This window comes from Taeniopygia guttata, chromosome 1, assembly GCF_048771995.1.
Source record: "Taeniopygia guttata chromosome 1, bTaeGut7.mat, whole genome shotgun sequence".
Taxonomy (NCBI): domain Eukaryota; kingdom Metazoa; phylum Chordata; class Aves; order Passeriformes; family Estrildidae; genus Taeniopygia; species Taeniopygia guttata.
Window position 1 is genome coordinate 101592946 of NC_133024.1, and position 25104 is coordinate 101618049.

At 40.2% G+C, this 25104-nt stretch overlaps 1 protein-coding gene across 1 annotated transcript in view; it reads left to right on the forward strand.

The window, feature by feature from the left end:
• Nucleotides 1-16045, forward strand: part of MBTPS2 (membrane bound transcription factor peptidase, site 2) — a 40839-nt gene extending 24794 nt beyond the window's left edge. Inside the window, exons 10-11 of the mRNA XM_002196405.6 lie at nucleotides 8883-8958; nucleotides 10263-16045. Of these exons, the coding sequence (XP_002196441.4) occupies nucleotides 8883-8958; nucleotides 10263-10485 (299 nt within the window). The 3' untranslated portion in view covers nucleotides 10486-16045. The remainder of the gene's footprint in view (nucleotides 1-8882; nucleotides 8959-10262) is intronic.
• Nucleotides 16046-25104: the final 9059 nt, after the last annotated feature.

Genomic DNA, 25104 nt, shown 5'->3' on the forward strand with positions numbered 1-25104 from the left:
TATTTTGTAAAAATAGTTTGCATACACATGTAGGAGTAGAATTGTGAAGTGATTTACTCTTGGAATTGTGCACTTAATACATTAATTTGAAAGCTAGAAGTTAAATTTTATTACCAGCTTTGCTGCAAATGTAATCTATGCTCTTATGTTTCTTTTGGAAAAACACTAGACCAAAATGATAGGATGCTGGCTTGGTAGCAGGCAGTCTGCTGTGCCATTGTAGAATTTAATTCCAGTGAAACAACTTCTAAATATTTCAGGCTTAGCATTGCACTGTGCATGACTGGCTGGGGCCAACAGGTTTAATGTGGGTTGGTTTGGTTTTTTTCCCCCAAATGTGACTGATCAGAATATGGTAACTGCTTTTTACAGTTTAAAAAAGAAAATAATTTCTTCCTCTACTGTGTGAGCTTTGAAATAAGAGTATGTTTTAATGAAATGCCTTATTCTTTAGTGTGATATTTCTGCCTTCAGGAAACATTACTTTTTAGAGTGGTGCTATGTTTAACACAAACCATAATACGGGAGTTGTAGTACTAGTGTGTACTATGACTATGGTTTCTCTAGAAATGTTACTAAAGCAATGTTTGAATAACATTCTAAAATTATGAATGCATTATTTTCTTCTTAGGCTTGTATTGTTGTCATGGTAGTCCTGATTTATGGAAAAGCAGTAATTAATTCATATTTTCATTTGAAGATAACTTCCAAATGACACATTTTTTTTTAAAGTAATCTATATTAGCTACTTAGAAGAAACAGTCTCCACTGTTTATTTCTATTAAATCTTTCTGTTGCCTCAAATTAAAATATCCTAGCAAAAATATTTTTGTTCATATGGAGACTATATATACCAGATTCCAGTAAAGAATTATAATGATGAACTTACAGGGATGAAGATCTGGCCAAAACTAAAACAGAAGGATGATTAGGAGTGCATGTTGTTTGGGACAGACACATTAACGCTTTTAATTATCATCCTTTCTGTAAAAAGTATGTAATGTTATCCAGTATAAGTTCATACTGTCGGTTCAATACACTTGGTATTAAGTCTTTTAAACTCTTCCTATTGCAGGCCAGTCATGTTCTAGAGTCCCTTCCTTTGTTGGACAGTTGATATGTAAAGTTGAAAGGGAGGGCCCTGCCAGTACTGCCCTGCAAATTTGAAGTGTTTCTTCTTTATTATGTATGAGGGGTTTTATTCCCTCATGTAATTTCTAATAGTGAGACATTTTTGCTTCCTTCTCTTCTTCCTGGTTGGTTGGGAAGAATCTGGTGACTAAGATTTATATTGGGAATTCACACTACTTGAGGAAACATCATATCCTTGAATGTTACCTATCACAGACTAAAAACCATTAAGATTTTCTTCACGAAAAGAAGATGGAACTTACCTAGAGATCATTTCCTCGAGCTTGACCAGTCTCCTACTTCTCTTGTATCCAAATCTTTTAAAAAAAAAGTCACTTCCTGGCTTTGGGCATGTTTATGAGCAACAGCAGCCAGAATCCAAGCTGAAGGTCTTTCTGGTGCAGCCTGTTCTCTCAGTATTTCCATGCTTGTTTACCCTTATAACTGAGGATGGTCCTTCATTGCTTTTAACCCAGGTTTAAAGGATTACACATATAGTTCTTCAGGAGACCACACAGAAATATCTCACGCCATGCTGTCTGTCTCCTCCATGACATACATGCCCTTTCCCCCATGAAGAAGTTTTGAAAAGCTCTTTGGTCAACCTAGTCTCCGAGTCACTTCCAATTAAAATTCTGTCTGTTGTGAATCCTTCTCCAACACCATCTAGCATGAGCCAACAAAAGAAATGTTATTTCCAGGTCAAAGAATAGTTTAATTAGAGTGGGAAAACAATGACTGTTTTCTCTCACCCAGGCTCATTGCTGTTCACCTCTTCCCAGCAGTGTCTTTGAAGACAAGCCTGTAGTGTGTAATTTCTGTAATTCTTTTGTTATTCTTCAGAGGACAGATTTGCCTACTGCCATTAGGTTTGATCCATTACAACCACAAAATTAATTGCTTCGTATTACAGTCTCTAGAGCTCAGTCCAGAAACTTCCTGAAGAGTTTCTCTGTGTTTGGATCTTGCTGCGCAGCAAGGTCTGGAGTTTAGATCCATGTCTAGTGGCTGTCAGTGACAACAGTTTATTGTAACAAAGAGGGAAGAAGAGCAACGATTCATTCTCAATGTAGGCATAATTTCATGTTCAGGATGGTAGTGGCCATTAGGCGCTTGTCAAGAGGCAGTCAAGCTTTGAAACTACAGTGTTTTTCAGTGTGTCTTTTGAAACCTTTGAATACACTGGCTGTCTCAGCCATTTTGCTATTTTGGCTCATGAACAGGAGTTTTGATCAGATGTTCTGATATCAGCCTTCAGCTTGACAAGTCGTTTGCTTTGGATATCACTTGACCTATGCATACAGACAAACTGGGTAATGTGAGGCTGGAGAGCAGCCCTGCAGGAGGACATCTGAGTGTCTTGGTGAGTGGCAAGCTGAGCATGAGCCAGCAGCGCCCTGGCAGCCAGGAGGGCCCCTGTCCCACTGCCAGGAGGGGATTGTCCCACTGCTCTGCACTGGGGCAGCCTTACCTCAAGTGCTGGGGGCAGTTTTGGGCACCACAATATAAGAAAGATACAAAGCCATTAGGGTGCATCCAGAGGAGGGCTACGGAGATGGTGAAGGGTCTAGACAGGAAATCATTTGAGGAGCAGCTGAGGTCACTTGGCTTCCTCAGCCTGGAGGAAACTACATCATGGTCCACAACCTCACAAGGGGAAGTGGAGTGGCAGGCATTGGTCTCTTCTCTCTGGTGACCAGTGACAGGACCCCAGGAAATAGCCTGAAACTGTTCCAGGTTTAGGTCAGATATCAGTAAAAGGCTCTTCACCCAAGGGGTGGTCAGGCAGTGGAACAGGCGACTCAGGGAAGCAGTCATGACACCAAGCTTGGCAGAGTTCAAGCAACATTTGGACAATGCTCTCAGGCACATGGTGTGTCTCTTGGGGATGTCCTGTGCAGGGCCAGGAGTTAGACTTGATGATCCTTGTGAGTCCCTTCCAGCTCTGGATATTCTGATACAATACAAATACTTGGGTGAAGACTGTCCCTTTTATTCAGACAAAAAGCCAATGCCTGAAGTTGTTGTTTGTGTTTCTGTCAGCCCAACCCCTACTCTGGCAGGCCCATCTTCAGCTTTGTCCAGAGGGCTGGGCCAGCAGGTTTGGGGGTGACGGGGGCTGTTCCTGTTGTGGCTGGGGCTGGGCAGTTTCCACAGCTGCTTAAGGGCAGCCAAGGAGGGGCAGGGGAACAGGGACAGCTGAGGGAACTAATGTGTGAGTTTATTAGGGTTACTACAGTGGCATGGCAGGTTCAGGTGAACTGGTCTGGCTGTCTGAGTCTGTGATCAGGTGGGTGCGTTCCTGCTGGTTTCCAGAGAGGCGCCTGTGGAGAGAGGAGGTGGCTAAGCTGCGGGTGACACACAGGGACTGTCCTCCACAGCAGGGCCCGGAGCTGGCAGGGCTCACCGCTGGGAGTGGAGCTGCCAGCACGCCTTGGCAGAGGCACCGCCAAACAGAGGGACTCCTCTAGGCAAGTTCACTGGTCAGCAGGAGGTGCCAATGCATCTCTTGCTTTCTAGAGCAGTATTACCCCCCACTCTTTCTCATCCTAGCTTTGTTTTGCCTCTGCCTGTTGCTTCTGCAAGCTACTCTTGTCCAGGCAGGCTCAGTTTGAGCAAACACTGTCTCCAGTGCAAGAAGGCTCCCCAAGAGAAGACCCAGTTAAAGTTGCTGACAGCTGCAAAAGCCTCATCAGAGTTTTTCAACCAACCACTAACTTGCTGCTGCACAGCAGCCTGACTAGAAGTGCTTTGTGGCTGTGAGCCAACTTTGAAGAAAGCAGGAGCTGTGAGGGGGTCAATGACTCACCGTTTTCTCTTACACCACCAGCAGATTGTGAGAGAACATATCAGTATCCCAGCTGGCACAGCAACCACGGCTATCACCATGCCTATCATACAGCCTGTTCCACGACAGAAAATGCTTTTGATGTGCTCAGTGTCATTAGGAGCTCTTTTGGTTGTTTCTCCAGCCATTTCTGCAGAGCAATTCAAAGTGTTAGCCTGTCCTCTGCCAGTTTACCACTTGTGAACTTCTAGCATGTTTGATATCAACAGAATGTTCTCTGTTTTCCCCCAGTGGTGAGCCTGGAGGCATACTCCCACCCTTTGGGAACAGGTTGTCCCTCTGAACAGAACTCAAACGATCAGGAGGAGAGCACAGTGGGGAACTTGGCCACTTCTTTGGCACTTCTTCAGCAAAAACTCATCAGGAAGTTCCACCTGAAACTCTCCCTCTCTGGGCCTGCTCCCATGCCCCAAGGGGATGGAGTCGAGCCTTCACAGGCGATACTTGAGCCTTGCTCTCCTTGTCTGCCTTTTCTGCAGCATGTGCACCCCTTGAGGCCACTCCCAGGTTTCAGGATGTGTCTCCCCATAAGGGACCCCAGCAGGACTGCTCAGTACCTGAGTGCTTTGGGTCTGCTTGAGAAGATTGACCAGCTTGCGCATTCTTTTTTCCAGACTTGAGCAGCACTGCCATAAAGCAGATACAGGTAAAGCTTCAGTATGGCTCAGGCATGGAGGATGCAGGAGGGTGAGGAGGTTCCCTCTAGCTTCCTTGCCCAATATACAAGTCAGAACACTAATGTGGACCTTCAGCTCATGAGAGGGATCCTGCCTGGGGCTACTTTTCTGTTTTGGTCATCTAGGTACTCAGGGCAAGCTCTGGGATGGAGCTGCAGGCAAGCTATGTTTGTGTAAGACTCCAGTTTCTCACTGTCTCTGCAATGGTATCCAGATGTCTTGAACCTAACACACTTTCGGCTTAGTTGCTGATATGATGTGCAAGATCAGGCACTGGGGAAAGAGCCTGCTGCCACAAAGCCATCCTGTGCAGACCATAGGACAGCAACTACCATGTCGCAGGCTGGCATCAGCCTTGGAATGAGCAACTTGCATTTGACATGGAAGGAAGGTTAAAAGGTAAATGTACATTCTTCCAACTAACTTACCTGTGGGATTACGCATATACTTGGCAGCTGGAGATTTCTGCAAGCCATCAGCCGTGACATCTTAAAGAAAATTATTCATTAGTAAGCTATTGACACATTAGTGATAATTATTCTTTCAAAGGAAGGGACATTGAGAATTTACATGCTTCAGGCTCACCCAAGAGCTCCAAACCATCTTTCTTCCAAGCTGCCAGAGAATCTGCTAGAGAGTCAGCTAGAAGCAAGCACAGAGAAGTGTTTCCATTGTGTGTCGGGATCTTCTGCTTTTGTGTACAGAAGCACTGGGGGTCAAGTAACAACATGGGAGCAAGATGTCAGTGGATTGCCAGAGCTGCAGAGGAGGACCTGGGGACCTCTGAGCTGGCAGCTCAACACTCTTCAAGCACAATGTACAACACCCCTGGAGGAGAGATGAACCCTTGAGACTCCCTTACCAGGAAAGTGCTTACACAGAGGAAACCCTCACTAAAGCACTGGAGGAAAAAACATATTGGTGAGAAAACCCCCCATCTGGCCCATGAAAAGTTGGACCCATGCTGGCAGCTTACCTGCTTCCTGTGATTTCTGTGGAGCATAGTTGGCAACCCCAGGATGCAGGACCATCAGGAGGATGAGGAGGGAGAGGAGAAGACTGTGGACAAAGGCCATGGTCCCCCTTCCACCACACTGCTGCTGCTGCAGTCGAGGATGGGGGCTGAGTAGTTGGTTCTTATGGCCAGTGCAGTGCCATGGGGCTCTGTGACCTCATGGCCTTGTTGCAACCAGGGCAGGGCTGTGTGGGGATGGCACTCAGGGTACTCATGGAGAGCTGCTGGAGCACCTTGGGGCTGTGTGACCTCATGGCCCTGGAATGAGTGGGCAGCCAGGGTGGGCCTGTGTGGGGATGGAACTCAGGGTGCTCCTGGGGAGCTGCCCTCCCAAGCAGGGCGAGCACATCCCCATAGGGCAGCTCCACCCAAAGGCTGGGAAATGGCCTCCCCACTGCAGGATCAAGTCACCTTCTACAAGTTTGCAGATAATGCCAAGCTGAGTGGTGCAGTTGGCACACCTGAAGGATGGGAAGCCATCCAGAGGGACCTGAACAATCTCGAAAAGAACCCCCATGACGTTCAATAAGACCAAGTATAAGGTCCTGCACCTGCACTGGGGAAAGCCCCTTTATCAAGCTGCAGAAGGCTGTGGTGTCTGCTTGGTTAACCTATGTAATTTCTAAAATAAGGCTAAAGGAGTGTTTTAATAAAATATGGCATTTAGTTGAGTAATTCTGTGTGTAGAATAGATATAATGGGAAAAACATTTTGCATCTTTGGTGTTTTTTTTGGTTCAACATTTTTTTTACCATACCTTGATACTAAAAACTGCTAGAAGAACACATAGAATGTTTCAAAGAACTTCCCAGTTGTATCTCTGATAATCAGTGTCTTATCATACAGGCTTTCTTCTAGAAAGAGATTAGATAAAGTGAAGAGGTTCTTTACTATGGTGAGGTGCTGAAACATGTTGCCCATAGAAATGCTGGCTGCCTCATCCCCAGTAGTGTTCAAGGCAAGGCTGGATGGGGTTTTCAGCAACCTGGTCTAGTAGATGTTGGAACAGGATGATGTTTAAGGTCCCTTCCTACTCAAATCATTCTGTGATTGACTTGACTTTCTGACTTTCTGAGCTGGGTGGTAATCCAGGATTTCTGTCTGTTGTGGTCTTCACTCAGTCATCCAACAGATTTGTTTTCTCTCAGTTCCCCTAAATCAAAGGTCAGTCTTAAGCTTTAAGCAAAAACATGACTTTCAAGCACACTGGCAGTTTTGATACTGAAAAGTTCTCTGATTGTTGCCACATCAAACCCATTATTTTTTTTTTTTTGTTCTCCTTGCTGTTCATATCTTTCCAACCCATGGTGTATTTTTTGTCTGGACTTATCAGAAGGGCATCTATTAACAGAAAAAAATGTCTCTGTGGCTGAATGGACCAGTTCTCTGCCTTATGTGACTTTAGAACTACTTTCTCTCACCTTTGTTGCTATGTCCTTGAATTCTTTAGTGAACCTGAAGAAATCTGATCTCACTCCTAAGAAATATATACTATTTTTGGTATGTTATGTTCCCAGTGTTATCTTAGCCTATAGTTAAATTTCTCCAAGGGTGGGTTAAACTGTTCCTTTCCCAAAAGGTGTTTGTATTGAGTGGGATTTGAACTCTTCCCTTCAAATATCTCTGTAGATGTATATATTTCTTACGACTATAACTATTCTCCACATAGGTAGGGAAAATTCAGGCCATTGTGGCTGACAGCTCACATCTAAAGTTGTTGTTTAAAGGCAGAGAGTATTGGTGGTACTATGCAAGTTTATTCTCAAGGTAGTTCTCTAATTCTGCATTAATTTACCCTAACCTCTTCCTTCTGGGGATGAGAGACCACTGTGCCTTCCTTTTAGTAGGAAAGGCATTTTTTTTTTTTTGCAGCTATCACAGAATAGTTCTCAAACAGTCCCTGGTGCTGGCAGATCCAGAATGCTACCCAGGTGGAAAATCCCTGTACCAACTTAGTGCCTTCTGGCAGGTCTCAAACTACTGCATTTGCCTTGAAGAATCTCTCAGAAGCATTTGACATGCAGTCTACTGAAGGTTCATGTACACCTTCAAAGAACAGTGGGTACAGTAATAAAGTATTCAAGATCATGTGGTCGTTGACACTGCAATTTTCCAGTCACTATTTTTAAGGCTGCCAAGTCCCACCTCCCAGGTTTTTAAGTCACACCAAGTTATATCTTGAAGTCACTTACCATCTGAACACAGAAAAGTTACTTATGTACTGGCTATGATGCCTTGTGAAGGCTGACTTAGAACAGAGGCTAGACAGAGTCAAAGAATAAAGTAGGCATTTATTAAAAGGCCTCAATAGATCCACCTTGGGCAGTCCAAGAGCCCAGCCAGGACTACACCTAAGATGAGTCAAAATGGTCACAAAATTGACAACTGGTCACAAGGTCTCTGATTTTTATAAGTTCTGGTTCATTAGCATATTGGAGTTAATTGTCCAATTACAGCTTTAGGTTATGAAGTCCCATCCTTCTTGTTTTTCTCTCTTCATTCCACCTTTGTTTATGCTCTTGGGTCTGAGATTTGTTGTCCTTGGTCCCCAGCTAGAGAAGGGATTGCTTTGTCTCCCTACTCTGTGAAGAGAGTTTACCATCCCATAATATGAAGCTCAGAACTACACACTAAAACAGAACAGAATCTGAAAACTATAAAAGCTAAAACCTGAGGCATCAGCTGACTGGTGTTGTGTAATACAGCTGTGCATCCCCTCACAGCCTTTGTTTTCTCAGAGGGACTCCAGAATCCTGCTCCCTATCTCTCCCAGGGATCTTCTGCAGGTACTGCCAGAGAAAATTTTTCTGGCCTTCAGAGAAAATACACATGTGCACCCACAGTGTGCATGTGGACTGCATATGTTGAAAATGTCTGGTACCTATAGTCTCTTTTCTTTGAAAAATACTGGAATATAGTGGAGCCTTTATGACTAAAGATGCCTCTGAAAATACGTATTTTAGATCTAGTTTTACTGAAATGCTAATTGTGCTTTGTGCAGTGACTACTGTGATAGTGGCCACATTTAAGAAAAATAGAATAGCTGCACTCTTGTAAAAACAAAAAAAAACAATGAAACCCTTATTGAGATTGATTATTTGTCCTGGAAGAGGGTCATTTCACATGTGATTTTTCTGCAAAATTATAATCTAAAATTCATAATTTTATAACCCTGAAATGTCTTTTCATGCTTTGTGTATTTTCATTTCAGTAAGTCTCAGCAGTTTTGTACCACGACAAAACTTTCTGAGTATTGATCTGCCTGTGATGATAGAGACATTTTGCAAGTATCCTTTGAAGTGTGTTTGTTCTTTTAAGGTAAGAAGGGAACTGTTCAGAATTTAGTGACCTAGCAAAACTTCATTTGGATGTCATTTTAGACAGGATGCCCTAAAATATTTCTGTAGAAATTGACATCTTTATCCTATCTCTGCATTGATTATTGTCCATGTGCCAAGCTAAAAATGAAATCTCTCACTTTCTTGTGATTAAGAGCATATTTTTGGTCAGTGCTTTTTTTTAACTCTTGAGGGTGAACCTGAACAGATGTGACAAGAAAGCCAAAGTAAGCTTGCATTTAAGTCAGGAAAGATGAGATGTTCTTGCTAGCTTTGCAATATCAGAATTTTATTAATTTTTGTATCATTTTACTGATAAATAACAGGATATGGTAGTTTTGGTTTTGGGTTTTTTTTTCTTCAAAAGAAAAAATAGCTGTTCAAAAAACAGGATGATTCAATTAACTCTTGCTTATTAATGAACAAGATTATATACACACACATACATATAGATTAGTATACTTGAATGTGGCTAATCTAGGAACCCTTAGCCTTAGAAACTGAAATGTTTGTGCTGCCCATAGAATAACTAAACTGTGTAGTTCAGTTGAGTAACAAGTCCATAGAAGCAGAGGAAAGGTAGTACATAAGTTCCCATTTTCAGAGAACACATCAAGGTTCACACTGCTCCAGCTGCTTTCTGACTGTATCCTCTTGCCAGGCCATTCAGGATGGAGGTGGGTACTGCAGTTAGCAAGCCTTTAACCAGCAGTGAAAATTACCCATGCCTCATTCTCACGTGCACACACACGTACAGAAATCCACTCAGCTTTTCTGCCTGACAGGTAAGTAGGAGAGATGGGTCAGATTTCTGATGATATTCTAGTCATTTTCTAGGGAGTGTTCTGGAAAATATTCCTAATCATGATTTCATACTTGGGTCTAGAATACCTTCTTAGTTCAGGCATGGTGTCAGAGCTATAACCTTCCTCCAAAACCACACAAAGCAAGCAAAGATGGTGGTTTTGCCATCTCCTGATTTCACTCAAGTTGTGATGAATGCAGGTTTAAGTACCCAAACTTAGCTCTTAAAAAATAAAAATCTGTAAAGGCAATTCTCTGAGTGGCTATGTTATGGCATAAAACTAATTTTACTCATAAATTTCTGTGAAACAGAATTGCAGCTAGAAAAATAACCTTTATATGTCTCTGTCTGCATACTAGAAATACAATACTTATATCTTTATTTTTTATTACCTTTTTTAAAATATTTTCTCAGATACTCTTAATGAACCTTAACTACATTCAACCAGGTACCTCATCTCACTATCAGGAGCACTGGCAGTTGTCAACGCTGTGCCCTGCTTCGCTTTGGATGGTCAGTGGATATTAAATTCCTTCCTGGAAGCCACACTGAGCTCCCTAATTTTAGAAAAACAAAACAGAGAGTTTGTTGGCTTTTTGATTTTGCTTGCTGGTAGTGCACTTTTGGCTGCCAATGTTGCACTGGGACTTTGGATGGTGACAGCGCGATAGAACCTTGGACATTCTTCCATCAATTCTCAAAGTATAATGAATAAAAATAATGAATCCATTACCTTTTAAAATTTGTCCAGCACTGAGATTGAAATAATTCCCCTAATATGAGACTGAAAGAACAATCAACTGGTGGTTGCTGTTTTAATTTAAAACTTCCTAACACCATGCCTGTGGTCATGGGAAATCTAATAGGAAAAAGCAGGAGCTTTTTTATTTACTCTTTAAGCACTGTATTAATTTTGGAGAAATTGCATTTTAAGATTTCATAGGAAAAAATCAGACTTCATTAATTCAGATCTCAAAATAAGGGAATTATTTTATCTCAAACATTTGTAAAGTGGGAAGAAAAAAAAGTTTTATTTTATAATTTAAATAATTGTCTGTGTGGGCTCTGATCATTTCTCCATCAGCATATTCTTCAGTGACTTGTTTTGGTTTTTTTAGTCTGGTGTTCTACCAAACTGGATTTTAAGAAGCCCTAAATTCTGGTCTCAAAATGGGGAAAAGCTAGGTAAATGCTTACCATGTATTAATGGGGAGAGAGCAGCCATTTGGGTTAGTGGCTTTCCTTTCCACCTGGCCAAAATGACTGGACGAATGTTGTCCTCAGGATGTAGATGAAAAATGCCAATGTCTGCTAAAAAGGAAGCATGTGGGGGGATAACAAAGCCCACATGTTTGTGTTGCTTACACTTTCAGTTGTCTGTTATCAGATGCAGCTGAAGTTTTTTTAAAGGCAATATTTGTCAGCAATAGCTACAAGATAACTGAAATTTAGTTTCTGAGTGCTGAAGTATGCTGTGCACAGTTTTCCTAAGTGATACGTAATGTTTGTGGTGTTTTACTCAGAAAATAATACTGTATTCTACCTATTCACAGTTGAAAGTGAAACCTGTTGTTTTTATGGTGTCTATTTTCTGATGCTATGCATGCAATATGTACAGTAACTCACTGATGGTTTTCTGTATTTCAAAGGGAATTTTCCTTTGCTAGGATTCATTCTGTTCAAAGATAGCTAACAAAGATATTTAGCTTGTCTTAGATATGAATTATTTAGAGGAAGAATATGATTGTGACTTGAACTATTTAAACATTTGGCTTTGCTTTCTGAGATGAATACAGACCATATCTTTGTTCTTAAATGAACAGTGGAAGGACAAGTCAGTGTTTTACTGACTGAAGTATGTCTGACGTGCTTTGAAGTTCTTTAGGTTTGTAATATTTTGTACCCAATAGGATTATATATTTCATGTCTTTTATTCCTGTGATATATTGCCTAGTTTATCTAAATCAGGTTCAGTCAAGAGCCTTGCTCAATATAGGCTGAGATTTAAACAAAAATGCTCTGGTTTGGGAACCTAAATATTTGAAATATAAAAATTTTTTTTTAAATACCCTACAACTTCTGCCTCATACAGTGTTCTCCATAGGAGCTGCTGCATCTCAGAATTCCTTTACAGAAATGGCCTTTCCATCAGGAACTGAAGTGGAACCTCAGCTTACAGATCCTTGCCTGCAGGGAGTGCTGAAATATCCATGACCAAGTAAAATAGATTATTTTGTCACTTGAGGTGAAAGCCTGGGTAATTTCAAAGTACATTGATGTGTACTTTTGCACAGTAACTTTCACATTTAAGATGCACTCCTTTCTTACAATGATAAAGCAGCAATGTGAAACCATGTTTATTTATTTGTTGTTTGCTAGTTTATATCCCCTTCCAGTGCTGCCACAGGCTGAGTGGGCCCTTGAAGTTTACTCTGTGGAGTGGCTGGCCTGTGCCTCTCCTTTTCAGTCATTTCAACCCAGGCAAGCTGGGACAGGTCCTGGTAGGAGAGGGTGAATCCTTCCATCAAGTGTGAGCTGGCCCCTTTGGGGACCATTAAAAGTAAAACAAAGTGCAAGAAAGGAAAAACTGTAACCCTAATTTGTCATTACTCCTGGAAACACAGGGAAGTTTCAGAGTAGCAGTTCTGATGGGCCACTCTGCCATCCCTTGGTGGACAGGAGGACAGGAGCAGCCTGGTCCTTGCCCAAGGCCTGGCTCTGAGACTGTTCCAGACTGCTGTCTCACCTCAGTGGCTGTTTTCTTATCTGAGCTCTTTCAGTGACTCTTTTCTCTGTCTTATTCAATCTACAGTGCAAAAAAATAATTTGGACTTAGAAGTTTTAATGTAGCTTAATAAGACAGGATATTTGCTTTAAAAACTTGTCAAGTGATATTTATTGATTCATGTTGACTACAATGGCTTGGAACAATCCTTTAGCATAATGCCTTTCATGGAAATGTAGGCAACAGATTTGGAAAAACCCAAAGCTTCTGAATTGGCATGCACAAATTTCATTTGCTATAATGAGACTGGCAGGCAGTTCCTGATTATTTAGTGTGCTACCAAAACATGAAGTTTTATCAAATGAAGCTAAAGCCAGTGTACTTTACAGTCAGTGAAAGCCACAGTTCTACTGAGTAGAACTTCAGTCTGTGTCTGACCTCATAAGCAAGAAGAGGGTGGAGAAGACATTGGTCATGGCTTTAGCAAAACAGACACACTAGTGCACTGTAAAGACCCTAGATAGCCTATCATGTATGGAAGGGAGAGTACAAGAAGTGCTTAAAAATAGTTCATGAGTCCATTTCTCCACATGGTAAAATTTAACTGAGTACAGGTTGATTTAGGTATATACAGGTTCTTTAAATCAAGACTTTAAGCAAACTGAGTACGAATGGTGAGATAGCACAGGTTAGTGTGGACAAAGGTAATAGTTAGGTTGGACTACTCTCTGAAGAAGAAGTTGTTCAGTGAGTCCATTTCATTCTCTCTAATCCTGACATATGGATTACATTCTGATAAGCATGTGCCATACATACACTCACTGGGATGATTTTTCCTTGGGTTTTGGTCATTTATTTAGCAAGAGAAAACACAAAAGTACAGAGTGATTTTTGTGTGTAAGATTTTTACTGGAGTATTTCTGATGTGTGTTTTGTTTTTATAAAAATAGGAAGTCTTTAAATTAAATCCTTCTATATTTTATTCTAATTAGCCCCTCAGAATCTTTAATGCAGAATTCCTCAATATAATTTAAGGGCATATTGGCTGGACTATAAAACACAGCACTCTTAAAGGCTGGATGGCTGCTATTATTTATGTATATACTATGCATTTTAAATCTGTATCAGATGGAAAAAGTAATGTCTAATATTCAGAAATGTTATACTTAGCTTTTGTTTGAAAATTTCCAGAAGAATTCCATAATTATAATCATTGTTCTACTTTTTTTAAAATGAAATAGTTTTTTATATCAGCAAATATTTACATAGCATATTCTGATAGTGCATGATATGACATGAAAGTGGCAAACTCCTTAGCATGGGAGATGTTACATGCTCTTTGCTAACTTAGGAATTTAAAACCAGCTTGCTTCTGTACAAATTAAATTAAAGAGGCTTCAGTAGAAAAAGTACAGACAAACTTGCAGATTAGTCATCCCAAATTATGAGCCACAGTGGAAAATTTGTTACCTCATCCTTTTTATTTAGAATGAAACAACCATGTTAATAGTTTCTGTGACAACCATGTTAATGTGATAGTTCTACATTTGTGGATATGTATGTATACATACATTTGTATAACAGATACATACAGAGCCATAAAATGGATTAATGCTTTTTTTAGGGATAGCTTACAGCAACCTTCCATATCCTGCAATGCAGGCTTTTGTTTTTCTTTTTCCTTCTTTCTGTGAATTCTCTCTATGGTTTTCTCTGGATTTGAAATGAAAAACTTATGCTTTCTTCCCAAAAGCAATTCTTAACTTCTTTATTAACAGAAGACAAGTGATGGGGACATGATGTAACCACAGCTGCATGAGTTTTGTTCAGCTGGTGTTTAAAGCATGTCTCTTATTTCTGTGAAGCCTCAGCTATACAAGCATGGTAAACACAGCTTTTTCAGGGTGACTGAAAAAGGTCAGTCTTCACTCTTTACTGCTGCTGTTTGTGCTCTTCTGGAGAACTGGGATGAACAAGACTGTGTAGAGCATACTGAAGAAATAAAGTTTTCAGGACAGAACTCTCCATGGCAGTCAGGGTGTTTCAACTTTCTATTAATAAGGATATGTTTTATTCCATTTAGCACATCAGCAATCCCAGCGTTCCCAAAGCTTCCCATACATTTTACATTATGTCAAAGGGTGACCTGTAGGAATATTTTTAAAATAAATTATATATGTCTTACAAATTCAGAGCTTTCATACAGATCTGGATATCACTAATGACAGATGAAGAAGGCTTTAAAAGGTTTATATAGGCTAGTCTGTATTTAATTATTTTAAAAATATGTGAGTTAAACTCCAGAAGTAGATATTTGTAAAATATGCATTCTGTACACCTGCATTCAGACCAGTTTCCACAACCAGTCTTGCCTCAGCTTTGTTCTTGTAATTTTGTGAGTAAGGAATCTTGAATCTTAACACAGGTAAGATCCAATATTGATAAATATTTTATACCCTCTTTATCCTGAACTTCATGTAATGCTTTCTATTGATTAGTTATTTAATGTGACTGAGTTATCTGGGATACACACCCTGCATCAGTGCAGCATTTGGGAACATTGCACTGAGGACTGCCAGAAAACAGCAGCTCTGTGACTCCTGGTCCTTGGGCTCATCCACTCCATCATGTGAAGAGCAGATGGCAGCTTCTAAGGGCAGTGAAGGACTTCTGTTCATGGCAGCTTTATGAAACTTTCACACTGCTGACCTGGTGTGAAAGGACAGGAACAAAGAGCAGGATATGACACTGCAATTCCTTTCATTCCATTTACATTGTCATGAAACCTGAAAAGAACTTTTAATTAACATTTCAGAGCAGGAAGATATGTTTTCCAGCCCTTCACTGAATCATTCAGTGACTGGTGGTCAAACTTTTTTCTTAACACTTTGTCATTCCTTCAATAAATATGTGCTGAATAAGTAGCAGGGGTAGTTGTAGCTTATTTTGTAAAATGGACTTGGGTATTTCTCACCTCTGGTTCGTCCTGGGATGATTTTTGCAGCATCATAGTGTAATTGATCTTCACTGATACTGGGTAAAGTTTGGAGGCTATTTCCAAGCCATCACTAGGAAAAACTATTTCCAAGTTGTTGCTTAATATTTTAAATTCATCTTTTCCTTACATTACATTGTTTTTAGATTTCATGTACTTAGTTGATCTTATCTGAAGTCTGTCAATGGAATATGTATTGTTTAGAAATTCACTGTGGGGGTTTTTTTTCCATTTACATGGCCTTATTTTTCACAGTGACTCACAGCTGTGGAATGTTAGATTTCTAGACCCTTTGTTCCCACTATGCATTGTTCATGATCATGGGTTTTTTTTAAAAAAGAGGAAAAAAAAGAAAGCTTCATTTTGAAAATGTCAGCTAACAAATATATGGAACACTGAATAATGCATTGTGGTTTTGTTTTGCTTTTTTCTCTTTAATTAACCAAACAATAAGTATTGTTTTCTATGTATGATAAATGTATCCTGCAAATAAATTCATTGTCTGATTGTTGATGTGCTTAAGTATGTTTTTAAAAATAAGGCAAAGTGACATAATTCCTTATTAGTGGCAATTGCCATATTCTGTCATATAGTCTCGTTTTCTTCGTATGAGATTTATATATTCTCTCTGGGTACCAACAAGATACACCATCCTTTTCGGTATCTGACCACCTTCTAAAAATAATAATTGTAACTTTACTTTCCCGTATTTATCAGCTTATCACAGTAATAGTTCAAATATTTGATGCTGGATGTCATTGTCAAGGTAGGCAAAACCACTGCTCTGCCCATTCCTGTGTGAGGAACTTAAAATGTCAGATCTTCAAAGGTGAACTTACGTACAACAACCTTTGATTTGTTTATCCAGGCCAGCCCAGGGCCGGGCACATCCCCTGGCTGGTTCTGGACAGCGTTGTTGCTGTTTCTTGAGCAAGCTCATCTGGAGCCAGCCAGGTTATTTGTTCTGAGAACTGAGCTGGCCTTTGTTGCCTGTTGGACACACTGCTACTTAATACAAGCAGAGCTGTTTCAGCAATTGTGGCTTTGTTCCCAGATAAAAGATTGCCATGAGAAATGGACACAAAAGCACAGATTGGACACATTGGTAGCATTTCCCAGATAGGTTGCTATGCAGTTTTTGCAGTTTTCTGAATTGCATTTTTCTGGCATGAGGAGATGCTTTCTTTTTTTCCTCTTGCCCATGCTAAAGGTAGATACATAGCAATTTTTTTTCTGAAGCATACAAGCTTTTAGGAGAGTTCTGAGGTTTTTCAGTTGGTTTTGAAAAGCTTATCCTCTACTGTGGTGAGGTATGTTCCTCTTGTAATCTGGAAAAATAATCAATTATATCCTAATGTCATCGTGAGGAATGTTGCCTTTTCCACTAACGTAATTTAAGGGAAAAATTTAAAATGAAACCCTGTATCTATGAGTCTTATTGCTGGTAACTTTAAGAAGAAAGCTAAATATAATTCTTCCTGTGATCATACCAGTTTGCACCACCAAGCAGAAGCATTCCTAAATATCTGCATATCATCTGTATGCACTGAACTCATTTAAATATTTTTAAAGTATATTTATGCTCTTCTGATGTGACCTACACAACAAAATAAAATTTTAGGTTTGATTTTAATCTTATGTTGGTAAACTGAGAGAATTCACAACATTTATGAGGACTAAGCTGATACATAGTTTTGTAGCTGGACTAAATTTTTCCCTTTTTTTAGCCTCAGAGAGATGTAGGTCTGGTGTTTGCTTTCATACTTTTAAAACCCTGGTGTTGTTGAAATATAATTGGATATTCTTACCAATTATTGATCATATTATTTACATTTATGATTAGTTCTACCTCTTTTTAGTTCTTTGCAAGTATATTAGTGGCTGCATACTATGTCAGTGCCACTTCTGCCTGTCTTGAAAACACATGGTCCTTACGTCCTTTTTTGTTTCCCCCTCAAAAGAATCTTTCAAACTGAAAATAAATACTTTTTTCTTTTTTTTCTTTTTAATGACATCTTTTTAATTTGCTATTGCATTACAAAAGTTCCTGTCCTTTTACCTTTTATGGCTCTTTGAGGACATCTAGTAAAATATTACCAGATTTTTTTTTTAATTTCCCCAAACCAACTGAATTCGATTCAGTTGCTCACACAGGCATCTGGTGCAGTCTGAGATATCCTAAGGTGTTCTTAGGTTAAAAATCTGACTTGAAAGAACATTTTGAAACTCATCCCCCACTTGTCTCCTTTTGGCTCCTGGTGGATGAGTCTCGGGGTTTCTGAGACCTACACATGGGGCTTCCAGATGTGGGTGAGACCCTACTGGAGATCAAAGACATTCTGGACCAGCTGCTGGATACTTGGGAAGGTACCTGAGGGCATTTTGTATCACATCAGATGCTTGCACGTGGGCAACAAATCAAGCCAAACAGATTCCTTTCCTTCCTTGCATTTTTTTTCTTTTTGGCTCATGAATTACAGTAGACTTACGAGGCTTTCTCAGTAAGTATATCTGACATAAAATTCATCTAAGCTTTTATGTTTATGCAGAATAGTGTGATCCAGAATGTTACAAAAGTCAGGCTAGCAGAATACATCCATCCTCCTCCTGCACTGACCTCAGGCCTGGAAGCAGCAGAAATTAGTGTTGCTGCCTTACCTACAGCAAGAAAAAGGAAGGCTGATGTTATGAGGAAAATTCCATCAGTCGCAGCCTGTGAGGGGTCTGTGATCATCTCTGCCAAGTGCCACAACTGTGCATTTCACTGGTTTTTAACTTGCAGGAGGAAAGAAATGAGACTTGCAGTTAAGAACAGGATAAAGTCAGGGAAGGGAGTGATAGAGAGAGGTGGTTTGTTCATTTAAAGAATCATTAATAACGCCACAGTAAGCTTTTTTACTACTTTTTTCTTCCCATTGAGGCATTTATAGAGCTGACCTGTGACTAGAACTAACAAACTTCAGTCATTGGTGGAAACACATTGGTAGCAAGATCAGAGGGGCAATAAAAGCCTGTCCTAGACAGAAGTTCAGGGCATTGAGACTTCAGAGTTTTGTCCCTCTCCCTGACTGAGGATCAGGACCGATCTGACTTTCAGTTAGTCTGGATGGAAAGTCAGAACTTTTCTCCTCCTGTTTCCACAAGCCCCCTTCAGCATGAGTTAACCTTACAAATGCAATTATTAAGAAAATAAAATTTTAAATGTTTTGCCCCTTGGCTTTGTTTTCATTCCTGTAGCTATTTGAATAACTAGCAGATACGTGGCCAAACCACCTGTATCTCTACCATTGCTGCAAAATCAACAAAAATTATGAACCATAAAGTTCTTGGGTACTTGCCAATGGTTATACCAACAATTTTTTTTTTTTTTCCTTAACTTTGTTTACTGCTCTTTATTAGATGCTTGAATTTATTCCCTGGAAATGTTCTGGCACTTGCAGTGCTAAACGTGCTGCAGTGCTGAAGGAAGGAAAAAAATGCATAGTGTGCTTTTTGCAACAAAATTCACTGTTTCATTTAGTGAACCAACACAGATAAAATTATTTTGTCATAGGTAAAAGCTCTGGTTATTTTTCCAGCATTTATATTCAAAGGTACTCCTAAGGAGAGCACTTCAGTACAGTTAACCTCACTGGCCTCTGTGTACCACTGACCTCTGCAATTAAATGGAGCTGAACCAGAAGTTAGACCAGAAGTTAAAATATTATGTCATTTTGTGGAAACTTCAGCATATTATCAAATGGTTATTTTTCATAAAAATGCAGAAACCTATTGTTGAGTTTTGATTTTAGCTCACTGGAACTGCACTATTTTTCACTTTTTTCTTTTTTTCATTTTGATTGAAAATACCAAAAGCCATTCTGAAGAGAACATTTTAGCTTTCACTTACAGGGTTATTTAGAGGGGTTCTCTTTTAGCATGTGCAAATGATGGTGTAAAAATAAAAGTGCATTATTTAACAAAGTGATGCTAAATGGGACACTAAATGTATAAATCACTCTGTTCTCATATATGTGGTCATGAAACCAAACCTTTTCTGTTCTGATGTAAAATAGCAAAAATAGACCAGAAAATTAATGGTCATGCAAGTTTTAAAATAATTATTTTTATTATTAATTACGAGTAAGTAAATAAATCGAGGGGGAAAGCCCCTTAAATGAAGGCACTTTTCTAGATCAAAAAGGAGTTAAAAGGCAAAATGAACCTCTTGTCTTCTGCCATGGGTTTGTGTATACACAGAGATACAATTTATTAAGCACTTGGTTAACTTCTGCTGGCCTGTACTAGCATCAGTTTAGACAAAAGTAATGACAGTTAGTGTCCTTAGAAGGCTGTGAACCACACAGGCTGTAGCTGCAGTGAAGTGGCACTGTCAGATCCATAAAACACAAGAGTGGTTGAGCAGCTCTGTCTGGGCCTGGGATGTGAGGCCACCCTGCAGAGCGGAATCCATCCCACTGTGCTCTCCTGTGTGACCCACAGCACCCGCCAGGGCCAGCCCCAGTCTGGCACCTGCAGTCCTCAGCAGGGACAGGCCAGTAGATCTCACTAAGCTCTACCATTAAGACCTTTCTTACCCTGAGGTCAACAGCCCTCCAGAACTAACTCAGATTTTTACCCAAAACAGCCCCAAGCTCTTCTGCACATGCCCAGCCCTGGCAGGAAACGAGCTCACATACAACATCCAGGCTGGGGTCTGGCAATGACATGTGCTGCTCCTCTTGCTTGAGGCTCAGCACAGCACTCAAGTCTCAGTGTGAAATTTTATAATCCAGCATCCCACAAAATGCAGCAGGGGTTAGTTCTGGCTTTGTAAATGCTGTGTGCAGGGTGGGAGCAGGATACAGCAGATGGGAAACAGCTGAGCACAATCCAGTGTCTGTTTAGGGAACCACTGAACAGTTTATGTAATACTGTAGGTGAGTTCCAGGTCTTGGCCAGGATCTACTTAAAATCTCCAGGACAGAGCCACAAAGTTTCCAGGAGTATTTGAAATTATGTCTGGGTGGTTGGGGTTTTTTAATCTTTGCTGTATCTGCAGATGCATACAAACCACGTAAGAATAAGGTGTTTTCTTGCTGGAGAGGAATGCTAAAAGAGATGCTGCCAATTTTAAGCTTTGGGGGGGAAAAGCTTTTATTTTAAAGAGTAAAATCGCTTTCATATTTGAAAAGCTACTCTGCCTTTCTACAGAACTTGCTGAAATACCTTTTCAATGTTTAAAAAAACATTTTAACTTTCTTCGAAGTCTAAGGAGTGTGCAGCTTGGGCCGTGGAAGCTTATGAACAAAGGAGCTTTGAAATGGGCTGTCTCCTCTTCAACTGCTCCAAATGTTTGACCTTGTACCAGCACCAAAGACTTGCTGTTGTGTAGCTGTAAGGAAAGTCAGCTGTTTAAGAACAGCTTAATTTATTAGTCAGTTGGGCATCTGAAACTAGGAATCTTTGCTTGTGCATCCTGGGCTTTGGAATGCAGTCCTATGAAATTTAACACTGCAGCCAGACAGTTAGATCTGATACCAGGAAATTGTAGGTCCAAATTAAATTGAGTTCTTGAAGTAGACCCTGAATATGATATGTATATGAAAACAGAGCTATATTGTGCACGAGCAGTAAGACTCTTATCAATATGAAAACATGAGGGAGTCCTTTCTTCCATCCTCATTCACCACAGACATGGTCTGGCTACACTGACAGTGGGAAACATCCTGGCCCTATATGGAGGGGAGTACGGAGTGTTAAAGTGATAGCAGAGTAAGGGGGTATGGCTAAAGAACAGGGTCAGAACTGGACCTACTGAAGGAGGAAAAGAGTTGCTTCAACCTACAGAATGAAGCAAGGGGCTTCTGTCGTATTTAATGCTTTTTGCAAAGCTCTTTACTTCTGTAGTGTAAGACATAGCCCTATTCTTCAAGCACATCTTGTAAAAGTTATTTTGTATTGAAGCATAAGGATGTGGCAATCAAATGGAATTTGGAGGGTTTTTTTGCTTTGGGCTGTAACAAGCTTTCAAGGCTGATTGTGAGGGGAGGAATTCAGGGACTGAACCCCACCTAGCTTGAGTCACTTGCTTTAGGCATTTGGAAAGTCACCTTAGCCTCTCTCTAGGGTTAACAAAGACAGACATACCACCACAGAGAAGCCATCTGAGGAGCACCAGGCTCTGGGGCTGCTTCTCAACCAACATACTGCAGACCCAGCCTGGGTCAGCAGCCAGGGCACAGCTGCTCCACAGCCATGTTGCAGAAGGACTATATTAATAGATAGGATTGCTCAGACCAATCAGGCAGTAGAGAGTCAAACAGAATGAGTGTTGGTTCCTACACTGCCTTATTTCCTCTTTCTTTGGCACATTTGTGAATAAAAAGCTTTGTGTGAATAAACACTGGTTTGTGGCTGATTACCGCACTCAAAAGGTCTTCATTCATGCACACCACATTCTTCCAGAGTATGTTTTAGAACATGTTCTAAAACTTGTAAGTATTGGTCTTAATCATTCACAATTTTAAAATATTTTAGTCTACTCACACAGTATCTCATATATATGTGTGTCTTTAAGATCATTGAAACATGATGAATAATTTCTAATTGCTAGATATCTGGAGTTAACAATCTCTTCATTTTTTTAAAGTAACAATTACAATAAAAAGAGTTTAGAAAGTAAACATTAATGCTTAAAAGTACTAATGATGGAGATAGTGATTTAGAAATCAACCTTTCTAGAACAGGCTTAGAAATAAGTTGAATGTATGCCTGAAGACAGGCATTCTCAATTACATGTTTGGTCTCACATCATCCCTGTCCATCTCCTACACCATACATCTCTGCTGTAGTTGTAAAGAATCACTTATTGCCTTCAGAAATGCTCACCTGTCTTTCTGCCAAGATCAAGTTTGAAGGCTGGAAAGCCAATTAGAGAAACAACTTCCCTGTCACAGCTGACTGCTCATTCTTTCACTGGAGAGGGACTTTTCACAAGGGTGCTCAGTGACAGGGCAAAGGGGAAAGGATTTAAGTTACAAGTGGGCACATTTTGGTTGTGTATTAGGAAAGAATTCTTTACTGTGAAGGTCGTGAGGCACTGAAACAGATTGTCTAGTTTGGGGATGTCTCTGGAAGAGTTCCAGGCCAGGATGGGGCTTTGAGCAACCTGGTCGAGTGAGAGGTATTCCTGTCTGTGGCTGGGGGGTTGGCATGAGATGGTTTTTAAGGTCCCTTCCAACTCAAACCATTCTGTGATTCTATGATTACCAGTTTGACACTGAATTCACAACCCATATTTCTTCTACCTCCTGCCATTCCCAGCACCTCCCCCACCTCCTCACTTTGACTTCACCTCCTCACTTTGACTTCACCTTCTCACAAACAAATCCAGAACCACATTGCAAAGTTATTAGTATCTGCCTGCCTTTGTTTTGTCAGTAATACAAGATTTTTAAATGAAAAAGTGATAATTTCTCAACAAGCCATTCCTATGCAGCCAGGAGGAAGCAAAAAAGGAGCATGGCATCTGTGTTTTACTCTTGATTTAGCTGGGGACTTAATTAGCAAACGTATTTATCAGACTTTCTAGTTTTTACATGTCTTTAAAAGACATGACTGTGCTGATATGATTGACAAGGGCTGCTTAGAGAATGATGACTCCCTATGTAATTAAGTGCTGTTTGCCAGCTGTGGCAATTATTTGAAAGGCTGCACTTCTGGCCAGATATGATTAGCATATATATACCAGGTTACATACTTTCATATAGACTATTGCTTAATGCTTTATCTCCCTTGAGGTCATTAGCAATATTAGGCAAAAACTGGACTAACACTGAAGGATGATTTGCTTAGGAAGAAAGATGATTTTACAGTGAATAAGCCTTACATGCATCATGTAAACACCCAGCCAAGATTCTGGAAAGCAACAACTGAACCTGGGTATTTTTCTAGAATTCTCAGTCTAAAGGATTTATTTTTCCAATGCAAGAGAACAGAAAATGAAGCCTTCTTAGAAGAGCCAACTTGCACACCAGGACCATTGCTTACCACACACCAACATTTGTGTTTGTGTATATGACTCTGATTTCCTTCCCACTGAAAGAAAAAACAAAATGGTTGGAAAAACTGAAGACAGGTGCTAGTAAGGGCACTAACCATATTATCACACACAATCACACTAGTTTCCTGGACAGCTGAAATAATAGCAGCCTGGTTTAGTGCCTTGGACCAGTTTCTACTGGGTGACTGCACTTCACAGTAAAGCCTGCAATACATCTGTCATCAAAACTGACAGCACCTTAAATGTGATGCTGAGTAACTACAGCAGGTGCTGAGGAATCTCCACATCTGCCCAGGCTTGGTTTTACTTCTTGGAGAGCCAGGGAGATGATGGTTTGAGTAACAGAATATTTCCACCATTAACAAACTGGACTACATTTTTACAAGAGCTGAATTAAACCTTCAGCTCAGCCCATGTAAAAGAGGAACAATAGTGTTTTGGCATTTTGCTGATCCTTTTTATTTTCAGTATTTGGATCATAAATTCTCTGTGTAGAAACTCCCTTTTCTGAGTGCAATGATGTGCATCTGTTTGGAGACTGGGGCTCCAAGTACTGATATGAAGATGGTTTGAAAGTAGTGTGCACTGGAAAAATTGATTTTTAGAATAGAGATACTAGGTCTTAAACATAAACCCTGTCATACAGTCCAAATCCCAACAGCAGCATGCATTTTGAAAATTAATTCAGTCAGGAAGTCAGCAACAGTGCAGGCAGAGCAAGGAGAGGCTGTTGTAAACAGCAGAGAAATCAGAAACTGATGGAATGAACATCCTACAAAGGACTCAGCAGGAGGGAATGCAAATGATGGTATCAAACAGAAAAAAATATGGTTTAGGAGAAGAAGAAAGGAAGAAGCACTGAGAACAAACAGTGCTGCATTCAGAACAAGTTGGGTAAAAGTGGTTTGAATGGGAACATGGAGAAAGCTCTGCTGATTTTGAAATAACAGATCAAGATGCTGAGATCAATGAAAGCTTTAAGGTAAATTTAGTATCAAAGAGCTATAGACAGAAGCAGGGCTGGAGTAGCATGCAGCAAATTAAAAATCAAGTTATTGGAGGGGAGATATTTGGGAGAGTATTGAAGAACAAAGCCACCAGTCAGCAAAGATTTAAAGTGATGATCACAGGAAAGAAAGGAGAGAGAATGGAACTGAGGGACAGGAAGTTGAAAGGGGGAATAGGAGAGATGACTGGGACTTGAAACTGTAGAAAGAGTGTAAGGATTAAAGAGACGTCATATAGATAGTCACTGATTCTCCCTCATTCTGAGGTATTTTGTGGTTTTTTTATAATTCCCTTGTCTCCTTACTCATGCAGCACATTTTGTATTTACACCACAGTTGCACTACATGTTTTTAAGATTCGTTATTTCAAGCAGCCTACAATTTGACCTTAGGGAAGGTTTAAGGTTTTATAGCAACCTTTTACCTACCCACCACCTCTTCTCAGGAAATTTCCAGTTCATTCCTGCCATGACTGAAATGCTGCATGATAGCATCTTTGCAAAGCCTTCAGAAACAGCA